We start from the raw sequence: 20,431 nt of genomic DNA on the forward strand, positions 1-20,431 counted from the left end.
ACACAGACTTGTTTATGCCTTTACCTTTTACCTTTAGTACATATACAGGTTAGAGATTACAAAAATTTTGGCTGCGAGCGGCGGGGCAGAGGGCGACCATAAGAATCAGTCATATTTTAGGACAGCCCTTCCCCCTGCCCAACAAACACACAAACTCCTGCTCCAGGTCCCCTGCCTGGGACTTCTTAGGAAAGGGGGCGGAGCCCTAGGGCTGGTTGGCGAAGGCTGGGTCCTGCGAGGCGCGCCTGCGCTATGCAGCCCAGCACGTGTTCGAGCAGCAAGCTTCCGCTGGAGTTTCTTGAGGATGCAAACCGAGATGGAGGCACAGAGTCCCTTGGCCGAGGCCGGCTTCACCCAGGTCACCCGAAAAGGTGGCCGGCGGGCGAAGAAACGGCAGGCTGAGCAGCTGTCCGCACCGGAGGAGGGCGGGGACGCGTCCCGCATGGACACCGAGGAGGCCCGGCCTGCCAAGAGGCCCGTCTTCCCGCCCCTCTCCGGGGACGGGTTTCTGGTACTGGCGGGGACCGAGGGACAGGAACGGGGCAGGGGCCAGAGGCGGGTCAGGACGGTGGCCTCTGGGTGATGTTGAAGCTTCTTCTGGCATGAAGCTCTTAGAGAGGTGACTCTCCTGATGTTTAATTCGTCCAGTTAAAGGGGTGTTTTTGATAATCAGCTGTTGTTTCATATCTCCACCCACCCCCTATTCCTCCAGACAACTCCTGAGTTGTGTTTTCTTGTATCATAGGGTGGGAAAGAAGAAACCAGAAAAATTCCAGTCCCAGCTAACAGATATACTCCCTTAAAAGAGAACTGGATGAAGATATTTACACCTATTGTGGAGCATTTGGGACTTCAGATACGCTTTAACTTGAAATCGAGGAATATAGAAATCAGGGTGAGGATAATGTTAACTATTTTCAAATATACTGCGGTTTCTCTTTTCTACGGGGATGAAAAGGTATGAATAGACTTTCCTTCATGAGGCTTATTTTGAATGATTTTCTTCCAGTTTTCTAATATATTTTAGTGTTTGAACTTCTCAAATGCCTTCAAAATTTGCATACAACACAATTATTAGTTGAACTCATAAGTTCGGTCTGAAATCATACTAAAATACCAGCTGTGTCTTAGAAGACTTTTAATAATGTTCTGTTTTAATTGAGAAAAGGCTTAGTAAAGAGGTTGTCATGTTTCAGAAGTATTTAAATAAGCAACCAAAGTATTTGCTGCAGTACAGGTGCTATATATTTTAGTGGTATTTTTTTGAAAAAAAAAGTATTAAGTGTAAATTATGTATAAGTGTGTTTATTTACTTTTTCATTTGTTCATTCCATGATGTCAGTCTAGGAGTTAGACAAAAGTAGTAAACTTTGGGGTATTTTGGTTTTATGTTTTTAATTATTTATTTATTTATATTTGGCTGTGTTGGGTCTTCGTTGCTGCATGCAGACTTTCTCTAGTTGCAACGAGCGGGGACTACTCTTCGTTGCAGTGCACGGGCTTGTCACTGTGGTGGCTTCTCTTGTTGGGGAGCACGGGCTGTAGGCGCGCCGGCTTCAGTAGTTGTGGTGCATGGGCTCAGTAGTTGTGGCACACAGGCTTAGTTGCTGCGCGGCATGTGGGATCTTCCCAGACCAGGGCTCGAACCCGTGTCCCCTGCACTGGCAGGCAGATTCCTAACCACTGTGCCATCAGGGAAGCCGGGGGGGGGGGGTTCAGGGTGCCAATTTTGTATCAAAATCAGTGACCAAAAGTAATTATATCTTCCTTTTTAACGATTCATTATCAGGACTGGTATAGACTCATCTCTGTTGAAGGACTAGAATAATGGAATAAAGCAGGGAGGCACTGGTCTAAATAGTTGGCAAAGTTTAAAATACAGAACTTGACAGTAGAATTCCTCTTTGTTCCCATTGGCACTTTCATTCAGGTTTGTATGGCTTTCTGCCAAAACCTCTTGTTTGCTTATAAGTGTCCTTTACCTCATTGCTTTAAACCTCCTTTCACCACTCCATCCTCTATGCCAGAGCCAGATTAATTTTCTCAGACCACACTGGTTTTATTGATATCTTGGTATCTTCAGTAATTCTGAAAGATAAAAGTTTTTGACTGAATTTGCCTTTCAAGTAGAAGTCTCATTCCCAAGTTCTCTCACCATCTCTTTGAACATTTTTCTGTCCGTCATTATGGATGGATTTGCTCTCTGAAGGCCCTCTCCTCCCTACTCCCTTTTTCTTCCTCAGTTTCATCATATTTCAGCGTCTAGCTCAAGTTCTTTCTCCTTTACCGTCAGTCCATTTTTCAGTCTTGTCTTCAGGGCCTAAACGTTTATTGTGCTTAACTGTCTTATGAATTGCAGCACCATCAATTTGGATTCCACTGACATTTGTTGATACTGCTTTGTGCCAGACACATAGCAGTGGTTTGGCAGGCACTACGTCATTTTGGTCTTCAGGACAGCCCTATGAGGTAGATGACATACCCCATCTAACAGATGTGAGGAAACTTGCCAAGGAGTTTCTTGGCCAAGGTCATCAGTGCTAGTAGGGACTCTTCCATTCCAACCTCCTTATTTTACAAATGAGAAAACTTAAGACCTAGAGCATTCATGGGACTTGCCTAAAGTCACATATAGAATTGCGACTGGGATCTAGTTTTATGCCATTACACAACCCTGTATGGCTTCAAATTTGTCAAATATGTGGTCTCCTCAACTCAATTGTGAGTGTGTGTGGGGGAGGAGAAATGATGGTTTTGGAATCAGATCTGTGTTCAAATCTTATTTTTTTACTTCTTGGTACTTGAGTTTCCTCAAATACAAAAGTATTTATCTTACTTAAATGTAGGTTGACACGAAGATTAGAGCTATAGTGTGTCAAGCACCTTTGTAGTACACATCATTTACAGGGATGGGCATTTTATGAATAGCACCTGTATCTGTGATTATGGAATAAACTCTTTGAGGGCAGGATCCCCTGCTTAAACCATTCTTCGTAATTAGTACTAGAGTTGTGGCTTTGGGAAAGAAAAATCAGCACAGGAATGATGGTTGAAGTCGGGAGATTAGATCAGGACTCCCAGGGAGACTGCATTGAAGGAGAAGAGAAGAGGACCAGCTTGGGTGGGATGGGCCGAGGATGGAGGTCCTTCAGAATGGGAGCCATTGGAGGAATCTTGCTGGTAACTCCAGAGTCAGATCAGCCTTGGAGTACAGTAAGTCATTTGACAGTCTTTGGGGGGCACTGCCCAGTTCTGGAGTTAGCAAAGTTTTGTTTTGAAAATTAAACACGGTACTTACCAAAAACTGGGTCATAGAGAATATATTGGGGAAGGGTGGTAGCAAAGGAAATTATAATAATTGGAAAGGTCAGTCCTAGTAGTTCGTTAGAATATTATCTTTTTCATTCCGAGCTATAATTTGTGCTCCGTAGCCACACCTTTTTTTTTTTTTTTTTTTAAACAGACTTGTAAAGAAACCAAAGATGTTAGCGCTCTGACAAAAGCAGCTGATTTTGTGAAAGCCTTTCTTCTTGGGTTTCAGGTAGAGGTGAGTGATTTCATGATATCTGAAATGGGGGCTTGGAAAATATGCCATATGACTGTTTTGATGGATTTGGGCTTTTTTTTGTTTTGTTTTTTAATTTGAGTGTTGTAGTTCTACAATTTATGAGAGTTAGCTTAACACTCATTCGCAGGTGCCTGAATGGAAGAGCTTCACAGTGTGTATTTCTGTATTGTAGGACGCACTTGCCCTCATTAGGTTGGATGACCTCTTCCTAGAGTCTTTTGAAATTACAGATGGTGAGTGTATGGTGGTCTTTTCATATGAACTACTGGATGGTACTTTTCTGTTGCTTTGTCTTGTACTTGAGTCTCAGCTTTCCAGTCACATCAGTTGAGTTGTGTTATTAGCAGCTTTTCAAAAATGTGTTTTATGTCTTTCAGTAGGGAAATTTGGCTAATGATTAAACTTCCCATGGAAGTGGGTGATGCTGGGATGGCTTCCCTCCTGAGGTCTTGCTTTTTTCATTTAGTTAAGCCCTTAAAGGGAGACCACCTGTCGAGGGCAATAGGAAGAATCGCTGGCAAAGGAGGAAAAACCAAATTCACCATCGAGAACGTGACACGGACGCGGATAGTTCTGGCTGATGTGTAAGTATGTGATCTTGAGAAAATTATTGTCATAATTTATAGTTGATTGTTTGCTGGTTTCAAGAAGTGATAAAGATTGTATTTTACGTATAACGTAGCCACTAAATCTTTGTCAGGATATGGTTCTGGATGAATAGTTACCTACTTTGAAAACAGATTTCGTTGAGAAAATCTTAGATATTATAGCCTTTTTCTCAATTAGTAATGAAGGAAATGTTTAGAATCACTGTTAAAAGAAATTATATGACAGGTGAAGATTGAAATAGTATCTCAGGAGAATCTATTAAATCAGTAGAGGAGAGCAAGGAGTAGGTGTGTTGAATGCCATCGTGAGACTTTCCTTTAAAAAAGAAAAACATAAATGTATATACACACACATGCACGTATATATAAAGGCCTTTCATAAAAGGAAGGTGACCATTGCACATTGTGGGAAAAACTAGAGAGCAGTTATATGTGAACATCAATAAGATGATACAGGCTTAAAATAAGGGTGCAGGAAGTCAAGCTGGGATTACCCTTCCCTGCTGGAGGTTGAAGCCGCTCTGTTGCCAGTTTGGGGTTACTGGCAGATGGCGCAGAGATTATATAATGCCGTGAAGTTGGGAAACGAAGCAGTTGACTGAGAGGAGGAGGGACCTGCCTACTGCTAAATCCAGAAATAATTTTATTTAAAATCATCTCATCTTTGCTCTGAACCAAAGTACTCACCATTATTTTCGAATCTGAATTTTAGACTATTTTTTATACTGTAAATAGAAAACTGTTAACACTATATTGGTGGCCCTGTTTACCTGAAGACAGGTGTGTTATAATTTTGACCTTTTATGACTTAAGCCTGGAGTTGGGACCACAGAGCCATGGGAAAAACTCTTTTGAACTAGAAATTTCAAAAATTGAAATGTTTACCACACTTTAAAATATCATAAACAGCCCTAAAAGTTTTTGTTAATTTAGAAATTTTAAAATAACTGATTTGCTAGTCCAATTATGGTTAACGCATCATATTAAGTTTATAATTTATAAATGTATCAGTGTATTTCTAAGGGTTAACTTAAAATTTACTCATTGAACTAATTTTTTAAACAGCTGTATTACAGTGTGGTTTACATACAATTAAAGTCACCTGTTTTAGGTATATAATTCAATGGGTTTTTGGCAAATACTCTGCAGTCCTGTGATCCCACTGTGCTCATTTCCATCAACCCAAAAGTTCCTTGTGCATCTTTGCAGCCCCTCCCAATTCCCAGGCAATCACTCATCTCATTTCTGTCACTATGGTTTTGCCTTTTCTCGAAATTCATATGGGTGGAAATACACAATATGTAGTCTTTGATATATGGCTTCTTTTAATTAGCATGTTGTTTCAAGTTTCTCCATTTTGTTGGGGGTTAGTAGTAGGTTTTTTTTCAGTGCCAACTACTGGCAAAGAAATGTACTGTCTTGCAGTTTTTGCTGTAAATAGGCTAATTGGAATCCACATGTTCAACAATTTATATTAGTTGTGATACAGCCATAAGATAGACTGTTATGTACCCATAAATGTTATTTTTGATGAGTTGCTGAAAACCTGGCAAAGATCACAGTAGGATGTGAACAAAATATAAAACTGAAAACCATTTGTTCCAGATACATTCAGGATATCAAATGGGAAAGAATGTGACCTATATGTCCTGGGACCTGTATGCCATTCCAACCACTGCCCCATTGCTTTGGTTGTTTTAGCAGCAAAACTACTCACACTGTATGTATCCTTGCTTCTGTATCTCCTCATCTTTCATGCTGTACTTCACAGAATTTTGTTTTTATCGAAGTTACACATACACATACTTTAAAATAATTCCTCCTGTCTGCTTCCATTTCCCCCTCCTCTGAGGGAGGAAATTTCAAGTCTTCGAGTTCAGCTAGCTGACTTGTAAAAATTATTTTTCCTCTGTATTTCCAAATATCTTTGTATAGCAGCTTAATATTTCCCCCTCAGATTCACTGTTGCTTTTCTCCTGTGAAAGATGAAGATTCCTCTTTTGGACTTACCCACCTCCGCCCACATGCTCAACCTTTCCAGCGCTCCCGTTTGCTTGCCCCTCCCTTTACACTGTGGGTTTGGTTCGACTCAAGCTCAGTATTACCTGAGCATGAAATCGGTGCTCAGGGTATTAACAGCTGAGCCAGGTGGTGTACTGTGGTTACTTTATCTGTCCTCTGCAACTTTGTTGTCACATGAAGAAATAATTCTTATGTTTCTGTGTGCTTTCTCAATATTTCAGTGTACTAATTGAATAGAAAGCCATACATTGTCTGTATCTCCGCTTGGTGGACTCAGATGCATCAGACATTTTAGAAATCTCTCCTGGAACCTTCTGTTCCAGAAGCACTGCTGCCCTCTGCCTGGCACACAGTTGCCATCCCGGCTCCTTCTTTCACCATTGCCCCTTTGGTGTTTGAATCCCTTGGTTCTTGGATTCTTTGTCCTGCGTCCTCCTTGTTTTGGTGGTAGGTAGTCCTGGAGCTTGCTTAGCACAGGAAGGACATTTTGTGAGACCTGGTTGGGAAGATGTCTTCTATTCTGGCCGAGTATACAAATCTGTTGTAAATCATTCTCATTCAGAATTCCTTCCTGCAACTTCATCTTCTAATCCTTCTATTCAGTTTTCTTAACATCCTGTTGTCAATTCATGAGTGCCTGAAAATTGCTTTTCTAATCTCACTGGTTTGGGGGTTTATTTTGGTTTGTTTTTCTTCTTTTCTCCCTAGAGTTTCTGTTTCTGTACTGCTTTATTCCGCTTGCTGGTTGTGCCTTCTACTCTTTTGCACTGGGTGCTTTCCTCGGATTCTGGTTCCTCAGTGTGGGCGTCATATGTTAAGGGTGGGGCCGTAAGGAGCAGACTAGAAACCTGGGCTCGGGATGCCTGTGGGTGGGCTAGGGGCGGGGGGCTGGTGGCCTGTAGGCTTCACTTAGGATGATTGCCAGCCTGTTTCTTTGGGGAAGCCCTGATGTCAGTATCTTTAGTCTTTCCCAGTGAGCAGGCCAGGCTCCCCAGAGAAGTATTCTCCAGTCTCTCTGCTGACAGACTCTGGGAGCCCAGTCACGAAGACAGTTGGAAGTCTCGCGGCTCATCGTGCAGACGTTTGCTTGACGTTGCCCCTGTTTTCGTCATGGTGCTCCTACTTCCACTGTGCCTCGTGCCCCTGGTCCAGCCCCCAGGGCTTTCACCTTCTGCAGTGAGCAGCCCCACCCCTTAATTTTACCAGAGTTACAGAGGGGTAGTAAGGTGGTTGCCTGGTTGCCTGGAGTGGGGAAGGAAACCTGGGGATCATCCTGAACAGACTTAACTGATTCTCTTGTTTTTAGCCTCGTTTTTACCCCAATTTCAGAAATGCCTGAGCCTTTGGAAGGGAGAGGGTTCTGTTTGACGTCCCCCCTGAAGATTTTGGTGTCAGTTTACTAAGTTTACTGATATTTTGGAAGATGGGCTCAGAAAAGCAAAATGCTATGTTCTCAGTCTAATTCGAACTATTTGGCAAGGAATGCCCAGTAAAAAGGTCTGGATGATCTCCAGAGAGTAGTGAAGAAATTTAGAGAATCTTAAATCTTTTTTCTTTCTTTTAATTTATTTTTATTTATTTATATTTGGCTGTGTTGGGTCTTCGTTGCCGCGTGCAGCCTTTCTCTAGTTGCAGCAAACGGGCTTCTCATTGCGGTGGCTTCTCTTGTTGTGGAGCACGGGCTTTAGGCACATGGGCTTAGTAGTTGTGGCTCGTGGGCTCTAGAGCACAGGAGTTGTGGCGCACAGGCTTAGTTGCTCTGCAGCATGTGGGATCCTCCCGGAGCAGGGCTCGAACCCATGTTCCCTGCAGTGGCAGGCGAATTCTTAACCACTGCGCCACCAGGGAAGTCCCTAAATAATCTTCAGAAAGCTTTGCAGTTAAAATACAAATATGTTTTAACTAAGTACAGTATTACCTGCATCTGGGTACTTTAATATTCCCAGCTCTGCCAGTGCGTCATCTCGGACAGGTGTTTTGATTTCTCACTAACTTGTTTCCTCGTATGTAAAGTGGGAATAGCTTCTGCCTGATAAAGCTCATGCAAGGATTAAATGAGAACATGTATGTAAAGCCCTAGCGTATTGGAGAGCACTCAGTGGATAGGAGCCATTATTCACCAAGGGTCTTAAAGAACTGAGTTGTTTTTTAATTTTTTATGTCTTTCCCTCATAATTTTTTACTGGGATGTAATGCACTTATCATTCCCCTTCAGAGTGGTTTTCGGTATACTTACAGAGTTGTGCGGCCATCACCACCACCTTTATTTAGGCATCTGTATCTATCATGAGTTTCCAGAGTTTCTGGATCATGGGACTTCGTTAAGGAAATGCTTTTTGTTGCTAACCTGTCTCACTTTATCTCTTGCAGGAAAGTTCACATCCTTGGTTCTTTCCAAAACATCAAGATGGCAAGAACTGCTATCTGCAACCTCATCCTGGGTAACAGCAGTTTCTTCCTATGTTGTCTTCTCTGAAGGAAAAGAACAGGGAATTTAGGAACTCAGATCCCATTTGCAGGTCACTTTAGGGTCAGGGTGATGATAAAGGTAGCAAGCAGAAACTCTTGGGGGCTGGCAAATGTGGGCCCAGAGAGAAAGCAGGAATCTTTTTGCTTGGATTCCATCTGCAAACCCGAGAGAAAGGGTTTATTGGATTACATTGCTTACATCGTCGCCGCGTCCCCTGATGAGGTGCGCTAGGGAGCCCTTCCAGAATAGCAGGCAGCATTGTTTTAGGTTTAGCCAAAGGGGAGCTGCTGAGCAGCATCAGTCAGTCATCTTAATCGATTGACTTAGTCCCATTTTCAAACCACCCTTGCGGTCAGAGCCATGGGTTGTAGCGCGTGCTCGAGAAATGTGTGGGATCCACCGCGGTGCCCAGGTCAGTTGTGCCCAGGTCTGACTGGCTGCTTTTCGAAACGTTTTGACAACTCGGAGTCTTTGGCTGTTAGGATTTAAAATGTGCTTTGGAGAATATTTATGTGGTTTCCTTTATGGTTCTTTTGTCGATTTAAGGTAGATCCAGTGGAAAATGTCCCTGTCCTTTGTAGAGTTGCAGACCATTTTCCATGTAGCATCTATATGTATACGTGTGGATAATCTTTTTTATTTTCTCCTGCAGGAAATCCTCCATCAAAGGTTTATGGCAATATCCGTGCTGTGGCTAGCAGAGCGGCAGACCGATTCTGATTTCAAATCAGAGACTTTTTACCTTGTCTTTGAATTCTAGAGAAAATGCCTTTCCCCTCTACAAGTGGTCACCAGACACCATGTGAAGAACTTTTCAGTCGTGGATACCATTATTTATACTAGCACATTAAGTATAATTTATTTTTTCCATTTTAAATCACATATCGATTTGCATAGTTTATAATCCTCTCATTTGGAGGGAAACTTATTTAAAAAAACAGTTCTATATTAGCTTCCAAGTTTTTTGTTTATAAATTTATAAAAAGTTATTTCTTCTCTATGAGTTGTAATTAAAAGAATTATCTCAGAAAACCTCTCTTGACTTGTGACCCTTAATACTGGATGGTGTGTGAATATTTTAGACCCAGGTCATAGCAGCAGTTTGGATATACTCTGTGGACCAAGGAAGGCTAATATTTGTACCTATTTTTGCAGTTTGTAAAATTAAAGATTACATCACAAGGTTGATGTGAGGAAGGAGTTTTATTTTTTAAATAAGTGTTTAATGAAAGCAGTCAGACCTTACCAGTGTTTGGGTGTACTTCTTCTAAGTAGTAAAGGTGAAATATGATAAAAGAATATTTTTACCCCTAAGAAAACTACTATATTCTGCAAATGTAATAGATTGTTTTAACAGGTGTCTGCCTAAATGTTCTGATTTATATTATGCATTTTTTTAATGAAAGGAACCTACTTCATTAAACTGATGTTATTCTCTTGTACATTTCTGCAACCCTTGACCAAAACTTTAATGATAGGAGTATTAGAAAGTACATGTAAGAACTAGAAAAAGTGTTGTTTTAAAGTATTGCTATTAAGCTTTCTATTAGTTACATGTGCCACTATCCCAAACTATTTTGTACATTGCATTGGGATTAGATATACTTAATATTACAGTGGGAATCCAGTGGGAAATTGCTGGAAATGTCCCAGCAGTAATTTTTTTATCCTTTGGCAACACAACAGCATGGAGAGTGTATGTGTATGTTGATATCATTTTACTCACATCCTTTTGAAAAGGAATTTGTCGGGACTGCCTTATTCTGGAGCCTGCAAAGGCTTCAGGAGGTACTTGCCTACCCGCCACGCTTTGTCCGGGAAGTTATATGCAAAATTGTGAGTGCTTAGGGTGTACTTTTCTAAGGAATGGGTCCACAGTTTTAATCAGGTTTCCAAAGCGCTTGGCTGAGATGAACCATCGCTACGTAACCATAAACATTTTGTGCTGATTCTTAAAGAGCATCATTTTGATTGGAAAAACACGGGTTTTCTATGTTAAAGTGAAGTAATCTTCTGGTATTTACTTCCTTTTGAAGATTTCTTATGTAGTTAGAACTATCAGTAATATAAGAGCAAATATATTTCTTGGGCAGTTGCTAAAATTTGGGATACTGAACTTTTACCGTCTTGAGTTTTGGGCCTCTCCCTGGGCAAACATCCCCAACCCCCAGGGAATCAGCACTGCTTGGGGCTTGAAAGGGAAACAAAATGTTAGAGGAAACCCAGCTAATTCCTGGAATGGAATAATGAAGAAAAAATAGAGGTAATAAATCTGACTATATCACAGTGGTAGTTGCAGTGGGAGTTGATCTTGACCTGGATCAAATCACTTCTTCAAATTCTTCTCTAAGGCCTGGACATGAAATCTAATAACCAAAAACCTCAGCGATGCTTATCCGTATTTCTGTGGCGTCTGTCATGCTAACCTGTGATTATTTTAGTGTCTGCCTCCCACCCTAAAGCCTCCGATCTTTAGATTCTCAGTATCTAGTACAATTTCGGACACATCATGTAACAGTTTATTAACATATTAATTGCTACTTGGCTGGGGAATGGGCATGAAAGAGGAGTATTTTCTTAGATATTCAGTGGCCGGTAAGGGAAGAGAACTTGTTTCCTCCTAGTCGTTCCAGAAGATTTGGACTCCAATTCTCATCCTATCTAGAGAAGAAAGCTCATGTTCATTGAGCATCTGGGAAAGAGACCTGATTTTCCTGATTCCAGAACCATGGGACAGCATGCTTAATGTTAGATTATTGAGTACACGGTGACAGTGTACATAACCATCCTACAGCTTGCAAAATGCTTGGATTATACAAATGTTAATTACTCATTTGGTGAAAGAAATCTTTCAGAGACACCAGTAATCTGAAGGAGGTTTGGGAGAGCAAGGACTCGCTAATTTGATCTGGCTAGCTGATAAATTTATAATGCCCAAGGTTAGTAAAAGGTGGAAGTGGCAGTGGACTTTAGCTTAAAATGTGAGCTAATTTAATGAGCGATTGTTGAGCATGTGGGAATTTCTGAAGACTAAGAATTGTTTGAAGAACTTCCCTGCTGGTGCGGTGGTTAAGAATCCGCCTGCCAATGCAGGGGACACCGGTTCGAGCCCTGGTCCAGGAAGAGCCCACATGCCGCACAGCAACTAAGCCAGTGCGCCACAGCCACTGAGCCTGTGCTGTAGAGCCCATGCGCCACAACTACTGAAGCCCGCACGCCTAGAGCCCATGCTCCGCAGTAAGAGAAGCCTGCACACCGCAGCTAGAGAGAGCCCACGTGCAGCAGCGAAGACCCAATGCAGACAAAACAAAAATCCATTCTATAAAACAAAAATTGTTTCAAGACATATATGAGCTTGAACAGCATTTCTTTCTAAGTCCTGGAAAGTATCCAGAAAGATTTCTACCATCTTGTCTACTCTTTCTTTTAAACTGTGGTAAAATAGACATGATTCACCATTCTAGCCATTTTGAACTGTACCGCTCAGTGACACTAAGTACGTTCTCATGCAACCATCATCCACCATTTCCAGAACTTTTATCTTCCCCATCTGACAGTGTACCCATTCAACACTAACTCTACCTCCCCCTCCTCCTGGCCCTTGGGAACCACCATTCTACTTTCTGTCTCTATGAGCTTGACAACTCCAGAAACTTATATAAAAAACACAGTATTGGGCTTCCCTGGTGGCACAGTGGTTGAGAGTCCGCCTGCCGATGCAGGGGACACGGGTTCGTGCCCCGGTCCGGGAAGATCCCACATGCCGCAGAGCTGGGCCCGTGAGCCGTGGCCGCTGAGCCTGCGCGTCTGGAGCCTGTGTTCCGCAACGGGAAAGGCCACAACAGTGAGGCCCGCGTACCGCAAAACCCCCCCCAAAAAACAGTATTTGTTCTTTTGTGACCGGCTCTTTTTTCTTAGCATGTCTTCAAAGTTCATGTGTGTTACAGCATGTGTCAAAATTTCCTTTTATGGCTGAGTAACATCCCATTGTATGTATATACCACATTTTGATTATCCATCTGTCATGGATGTTTTGGTTGCTTTCAAGTTTTGGCTACTGTGAATAATGCCACTATGAACACGGGTGTGCCAACACTTCTAGTCCCTACTGTCACTTCTCTTGGGCAAGTATCCAGAAGTGGAATTTCTGGCTCATATGGTAAATCTGTGTTTAATTTGAGGAACCATTATACCATTTTTCCACAATGACTACACCATTTGATATCCACACCAGCAATGCACAACAAGCCTTCCAGCTGCTTCATATCCTTACCAACACTTTTATTTGGCTGATGGCAGTGCTGACGGGCCTGAAGTGGTATCTTGTTTTAGTTTGCATCTCCATAATGACTAGTGATACTGAGCATCTTTTCACGTGGTGGTGGCAATTTGTGTATCCTTCTGGAGAAATATCTCTTCACGTCCTTTTGCCCACTTTTTAATCAGGTGGTTTTTGAGTCGTAGTCTTGACATATTCTAGATAGCAATCTCTTAGCAGATACACGATTTACAAATGTTTTCTCCCATTCTGTGCATTGCTGTTTCACTTTGTCATCTTTTCTACTCTTAAGACCATTAGAACTAGGTAAAGAAAGGGAGACCTAGGGTTTAAAATGTTAACTATTGGTTTAGGCCTAACTAACCTATACTCCTAGTTCAAAGAGCCAAGGAATCCAGTGCACAGTATCTCATAACTAGTGCATGCCTGACAATATGGGTGTTTTGGGTATAAAACACCGAGAGCCCATAATTCACGTGGGCCAGGTACATCATTTCCCGTCACAAGAACCTCAAGTGCTTATTACAGCGCAGGCATGGCGTGGGAACCCTCCAGAGTTGCTGAATGAATAAAAGTCTCAAAATTATACTAATGCTTACCTTTTATGAAGTGAGAAAGTAGTGGATAGAATTTAACATCACAACCTGTAGAAACAAGGTGTCTCCTATTACCTAATTCATTGATTACGTATTCATTAAACACTAAGAACTAGGCAGAATCTAGACAACCAGGTCTATCAGTGAACAAGGGACAGAAATCCCTGCCCTTGGGGAGCTTTCATTCGTGTCATTTCCATAACCGGGGAAGACAAATACAAAATGCTTAAGTGAATCATGTCAGAAGAGGTTAAATGCTATGGAAGAAAACAGTGGGGTAAAGGAGAATCAGGTGTATTAGTGTGTTTAAATGGTGGCCAGGAGGGTTACTGTTGAACCAGGACACGGCTGAAACCCTTGGAAGCATTCCCTGTGGGTAGCCTGGGGGGTGAAGAGACGGTGCACAGGCCTACAGAGGAAGCACGCCAAAGGCTTGGGGAAGCACGGAGGCAAAGGAGGCTGGAAGCAGAGGGAGGGTGACACACCGGGTTCTGCAGGTCACTGTGATGACTTGTGTTTTCACCCAGTGACAGAGCAGACTTACTTATGGCTCATAGTCAAAGATCAAATGTCAACTTACTAGAGTTTTTAAAAAATCTGAAAGAGTGAAAAAAGACTATCCAACGGCCGGGAAAGCCTGAAGACCACTGTGAATACACTCAATCAAGTTTCAAATATTTTATTTTCTTATTCATACAGTATGAAGTTTTCTAAAGATCCCACAACATGATGTTTCATGCAGAAGAAAAACTAAACATTCAACATAAACCATCCCTCCCCGCCCACCCACGCACGCTAAAAAAAAAAAAAAAGAAAAAGAAAAAGAAAAAGAAAAAACCCTCAGTCCCCAGTAAGGAAATAATGTTTGCACTATTTTTCTGTAATGCCAGCCAAGATATGCACAAGCAAGAGAAATAGAAAGCATTTGCTAAAATATTTGTAACAAATACTTATGTACAAAAAATTCACAAAAGACTAGTTCCCCCCCTTGAAGCAGAGCACATGGCAGTTGACACTGGAACAGATCAAACCACTGGCTGGGATTATAAGCCACGTACTGATCCAGAGGAAGAAAGTTACATGTAGTGGAGATTTTCAGTTTGAACATTAACATTTCCAAAGTTTGGCAACATTATGTTTTAAAATTATGCAAATTATGTAAACAAGAGGTACATACTTTAAATCGATCTACATGCAAAACTCCATGTCATGCAAGGACACCAAGCACCGGGATTTCTCTCACAGACAGAGCCCATGGCGTGCAGCACTCAGCTGAAGGAACAGCGATGGCAGGCGGGTGTGCCCAAATTAAGATTCTTTCCTCTTGATTCAACCTGCCTTTTCCCACTCATGATTATAAAACCAGTTTTCTAGAAAAACTATATAGGGAAAGACTACAGTCCTACAAAGCTAACCAGAATGTCTTCTTCCAGCCAATAGTACCTTTGCAGAAAAGGGAAGGGATAATATCAAGTGGTGGAACATGGTAAACTACTTTTATATCACACAAATTTATTAAGTTACCTGTTACGTATGTGGGCAAATCAAGAACACCATTATGCACTCTCTATGCCTTGTGGTAAAGAAATTTAAGAGGTATAAGTTTGGATATAATTTTGCTCTTCTGTGGCATATAGATTAGTAAGGTTTCTCCCATGTAAGTCATAAATAAGTATATGTGGGTGTAGAGATACACACATGCACATTAAATATCACCAGTTTTAGATTAGCTGCAAGTCTTTTGAAACAGAGAAAGGAAATTTATGGTTTAAACGTAAGCTTAATGACAATTTACCACCCATGTAATGAAACAAATAAACGGATATCCTAAGCAGTTACATGATTATTTCAGGAACTCTTCAATAAGTCATGTCCGAGATAAATCAGGATTGCCTCAGATAGCTTCTGTCCTTTGCGAATAAAATCACAACAAACTGACACTTACTCAGGGACATCTAGTGAATGTAATGGCTCCTAGTTATGAAGTAACAGAATGAGGTGGCCATAAGCTCTGTGCTGTTGCTATATGAACACAAGAGCAGCAGCGCTGAACTATACTTTCTGCTCAAGCAGAGACGTCGTCAAAGCTGCGCAGCAATGAGACACAGTCCCTGGAAATATATCACAGGTATAAATAAAGTTACAAACTCCTTTGTTACAAAAATGTAATCAAGGTAAATAATAAGATGTTAACAAATGCTTTGTCAATCTCTCAAAAGAGAAAGGGCAGGACAAGGAAAATAGCTGGCCTAACACCTGGCTCAAATTGTACAATCTTCAATCTATATATAAAACTGTGTGAAATAAAAGTAAGGATGTTGAATGTTCTGCTTGGCACTTTTGTACTCTATCATTTTGCTTCTGAATCAAGTATATTAAATAAAAGCCAACCTACTACACATATAGAAAGCTACATATATCTATATATAAATATTTACATATGTATATATAGATACTTTCTTGTTATAAAAGATGAAGAAAAATAAATTAGAAAGCCAACCCCTTCCCTTTCTTCACCACATTGATATGCTCTTTTCATGCTGCTGTCCTTCAGCTTTAAAGTGCTACACTGAGTTATTGAGAGAATAAGAGTTCAATAACACTTAGTTGGCTTCATGAGGCTCATGTTGGAAAATGTGGCTTCACAGAGAAAAATACTTCCATTTAAATACACAGAGAGCATTGCTGGACGTCTTGAGCAGATCTTCAGAGATGGAGAAGAAAGCAAAAGTGTTGGGTGGTACTCTTTACAGAAGAGTCACACGTCTACCACCATCTTTTTGTGAATATCGAGGCCGCCTACAACCTGCAACAGAGAGAACAAATCAAACTTGACCAGGTTCGACGGACTCCCTTGTACTAGTCTAACCACCTTACCAAAACTACAGCTTAAAAAACATACTACTTTAGCCATTTCCAGAAGCTGTTGTTTTTAAAAACCTGCATTGCCTTTTGTTAGAACTTTCGTGGCTTCCTTCTCCTAGGATAACATTTTCTTGTGTTCTAGCACTAGGGCTGGCAAATTTTTCTGTAAAGGGCTAGGCAGTAAATATTTCAAGCTCTGTAGGCCATGTATAGTTTCTCTTGAATTCTCTTCTCCCATTTTTTTTTTTAAACACCACTTTAAAATGAAAAAACTTTTTTAGTTCAAAAACATACAAAACAGGCCACATGCAGGATTTGGCCCACTCTTTCGTCTGTCGTTTCGACATGGCCTTTAGTAGTTTAATATTAAATGATAACCAGATGTTACCATAAAAACTGTCAGAAACCAAATGCAGGCTTCACTGTCAGTCTGTTCTACAATATATCAAAAAGTAATAAATGAATAAAATTTTCTGCACATTACTTTCCCATGGAGTCAAATACTTGTAAAGTTGTTACAGACACCTCAGTGAATACTGACATGGCCATGTGAAGTGCAATTACCTGTATTATTATTTGGGGCATAAGTTTTATTAAGTATAACCTATATAAAGAAAGTAAACCATAAATGTTCACAGCCTGATGAATTTTCAGAGCGAACACCCAAGTAAACAGCAGCCAGGGAGGGCATCACTGGGGCTCTTCCGTGGCCCCCTTCCCGCACTGGCCACCTCCCTCCTCCCAAGCCACCGCCCGCCAGAGGTGGTCACTATCATGATTTAACACCATAGGTTACTCTGGTCTGCTTTTATACATTTTATAAATGAAATCTTTTGTGTCTGGCTTGTTTCACTCAGCGTTGTTTGTGAGATTCATCCATGTTGTTCTGCATAGCTACATCTGTATTATTTTTAAACCTTAAAAATTTTTTTTTGAAAAAGAAAGCTTAAACAGCCAGCTAGTTCTACAACTTCTGTTATGAAAACAGCAGTTTGCTATCCTGCCCTCAAATTTCTTTTTACTTAGAGGCAATCATTTAGAATTTTCAGCTGATTCTCAGTATTTACCTATAGGTGTCCAAATAACACCCCTACATTGCTTTTTCTTGGATTCAAAGTTTTAGGCATCATCCACTGACTTCCCACCACAGAAGGTGAAGATTATACTTTCACACACACCTCTCCCTTCTGTCTCCTACCACATATACTTCCCACCTCTCCCACGCTTCAAAAAATTGTATCTTTTTTTTGATTAGGCAGAAATTCAGCATTTTATTTATGACTATATAGAATACTACTTACAGCAGAAGAGAATTGTGTACTATAGTTACTTTTTCTTTCCTGCACATTTGTTTTGCTACAGTTAATAACTGATCTTTTTCTTTGCCAGGTGTTCTATGTATTTATCATTAATTCAACCCTAAACTTTGTTCTAAACGCACTTAAATATATTATGTAATTCTATCAATTTTACTGTCTTGAAATCACTCCCAGAGCTTTCCAACCTGCTCCCATCCAGGCCTGTCATCTATGGATCCTCCTTCACCATCATCCTAGAGATTTCCTTCTTTCATGTTGGACCTTCTGCTTCCTGGATCCCACATTGTCTTCTTTTTTTGATTTATAACCTTTTTATAGTGGGAGCACATCCTCTAGTAGTTTCCCAGAAAGGGAGGCCTTGCATACCTAAAATGTCTTTATTTCCACCACCTAGTTTGAGTTTACTGAGAGTTCTCACTTGAAAATAACTGTCCCTCAAAATTGTGAAGGCAATGCTTCCATTGCCTTCCAGTTGCCAACTCTGCTGAGAAATTTGCCACCATTATGATTCTTTGTATGACACCCTTCCCCTACCCCTCTACTTTAGCTCTTTGGAAGTTTGTAGAACCATCTGTTTGTTTTAAAATTTCATGACAATGTGCCTAGGCCCACATTTTTATATACTATGCTGGGTACTCAGTAAGTCTTTTTGGTCAAAGAAGCTCATTACTTTTGATTCTGACATATTTTCTTGATTCATTTTTGACATTTCCTTCCTTGCATTTTCTTTCTGGACCCCTAGCATCTGGGTGTTAGACCTCCTAGAATCTACTTCAAAGTTTAAATGTCCGAGAGCTCTTTTATATATTCTCCAATTTTTGTTTCAAAAATCCAATATATTATATCCCTGAGGATAACCATGACAGATTTTTGTTCTACTTTGAAAGTTGTCACTGGCCTTGCATAGCCTGCTTCTCCAAGCTTCTTTTTCAGGTGTTATCTCATCTCTATAATCCATTTTAGAGGCTTTCCTTGAATGTCTGGTGATCCATGGCTCTCTGCTCCTGTGGAAAGGGCACTAGAGCCTCCACATACAAAGTGGGGCTGTTGACTGTGGCCTGCGCTTTGAGTGATCAGTTAAGACCATTTCTGGAGATCAGATTTCCCAGAGGGCTGTCCCACCTCTTGCCTGGAGGGTACAAGTCTAGCTGCCAGGGAATCAGGTTAGGGAACTGAGCCTTTCAGGGATTCCACTTATAAACCAAGTTGCTTCTCAGCTTTCCAAGTTTCTAGCTTAGAATTTTTACTCCTGTCTGCTAAACCAATTAACCATTCAACTTTATAAGTTGCCAAATCTAGTTAACTATCCTCTCTGCTATTCACTTGGTCCTTGTGGGTTTATAACCTTTTGTTTTTAACCCATTTAATTTCAGTGGAGGTTTGAGAGGAAGCAAAAGTAAATAGATGTGTTCAGTCCACCAACTTTAATCCTGTCACTAATCATTTATAATATTTGTGCATGGTAAAGTATTCTGAAAATGTTAAAGTAGGTATGTAGTATGTGATCTTATTTAAAATTACTTCCTTGGGACTTCCCTGGTGGCTCAGTGGTTAAGAATTCGCCTGCCAATGCAGGGGACACAAATTCAAGCCCTGGTCCGGGAAGATCCCACATGCCATGGAGCAATTAAGCCCATGCACCACAACTACTGAGCCTGCGCTCTAGAGCCCATGAGCCACAACTACTGAGCCTATGCACCACAACTACTGAAGCCCATGCGCCTAGAACCCATGCTCCGCAACAAGAGAAGCCACTGCAATGAGAAGCCCATGCACCACAACGAAGAGTAGACCCCGCTCTTTGCAACTAGAGAAAGCCCATGGACAGCAATGAAGACCCAATGCAGCCATACATACATACATACATACATAAACTGTCTTTCTCTTTCACTGTTATAGCTTAAGAAATCAGAATAAAGAAAAATCAATGAAGCCAAAGTTAAGAGCTTGATAAATGTTCCAAAAAGTTGGCTTAATACACAAAACATTTTTCTTCATTCCTGAACTATGCCCTCCAAAAATACAAGTAAAGGCAATTTATCACAAAATGCTGAAAAACAAACTCAAAGCTTAGCTTATGTCTTCAGTGTAAATAGTACCATTTCTATACCTAGGGATGTATTTTAATTTCCTTTCACTGGTAAGTGATTTACATGCAAGTTTTAGTTTATATTTACTAAATGCAAGTAGTCTTCACTTATATACATCCTTTCCATTAACACTCCAGTCAAGAGTTTCCCTTTTTTGTTTTGTTCCCTCAAGTCCTGGAATTATTTTTTTTTCCTTCTTTCGAAAACTGGCTGCTACCTATGATGCCACTACCAGCATGGTCTCAGGTCGCACACAATGCGATGTCCGTCCACGGGAGTCCTTCAGCAAGTACTGGCAACAGTGAAGGAGGAAGGACTTCCCTGGTGGCGCAGTGGTTAAGAATCCACCTGCTAATGCAGGGGACACGGGTTAGAGTCCTGGTCTGGGAAGATCCCATATGCCGCGGAGCAACTAAGCCCATGCACCACAACTACTCAGCCTTCGCTCTAGAGCCCATGAGGCACAACTACTGAGCCCACAGGCCACAACTACTGAAGCCCAAGTGCCTAGAGCCTGCACTCAGCAACAAGAGAAGTCACCGCAATGAGAAGCTCATGCACCGCAACAAAGAGTAGCCCCCGCTCGCTGCATCTAGAGAAAGCCCGTGCACAGC

At 41.1% G+C, this 20,431-nt stretch overlaps 2 protein-coding genes across 2 annotated transcripts in view; one reads left to right on the forward strand and one right to left on the reverse strand.

Moving 5' to 3' along the window:
* Positions 1 to 226: 226 nt before the first annotated feature.
* Positions 227 to 9,895, forward strand: PNO1 (partner of NOB1 homolog). Its single transcript, XM_082672373.1, has 7 exons — positions 227 to 511; positions 746 to 895; positions 3,464 to 3,547; positions 3,741 to 3,801; positions 4,035 to 4,152; positions 8,569 to 8,639; positions 9,321 to 9,895. The coding sequence occupies exons 1-7, from the start codon at positions 305 to 307 to the stop codon at positions 9,386 to 9,388; spliced, it is 759 nt and encodes a 252-aa protein (XP_082528499.1). The 5' UTR covers positions 227 to 304; the 3' UTR covers positions 9,389 to 9,895.
* Positions 9,896 to 14,268: 4,373 nt separating this feature from the next.
* The window catches only part of PPP3R1 (protein phosphatase 3 regulatory subunit B, alpha), a 59,161-nt gene continuing 52,998 nt past the window's right edge, over positions 14,269 to 20,431 (reverse strand). Inside the window, exon 6 of the mRNA XM_082672876.1 lies at positions 14,269 to 16,349. Coding sequence (XP_082529002.1) covers positions 16,302 to 16,349 — 48 coding nt within the window. The 3' untranslated portion in view covers positions 14,269 to 16,301. The remainder of the gene's footprint in view (positions 16,350 to 20,431) is intronic.

Source organism: Grampus griseus (assembly GCF_964374135.1).
Source record: "Grampus griseus genome assembly, chromosome: 15".
Taxonomy (NCBI): Eukaryota; Metazoa; Chordata; class Mammalia; order Artiodactyla; family Delphinidae; genus Grampus; species Grampus griseus.

Bases quoted from the DNA above. Each gene is read 5' to 3' on its own strand.
- PNO1 (XM_082672373.1), top strand. From the start codon at position 305: ATGCAAACCGAGATGGAGGCACAGAGTCCCTTGGCCGAGGCCGGCTTC. The intron at 3,802-4,034 runs GTGAGTGTATGG...TTTTTCATTTAG, and splicing joins GTCTTTTGAAATTACAGATG to TTAAGCCCTTAAAGGGAGAC. The intron at 4,153-8,568 runs GTAAGTATGTGA...TATCTCTTGCAG, and splicing joins CGGATAGTTCTGGCTGATGT to GAAAGTTCACATCCTTGGTT.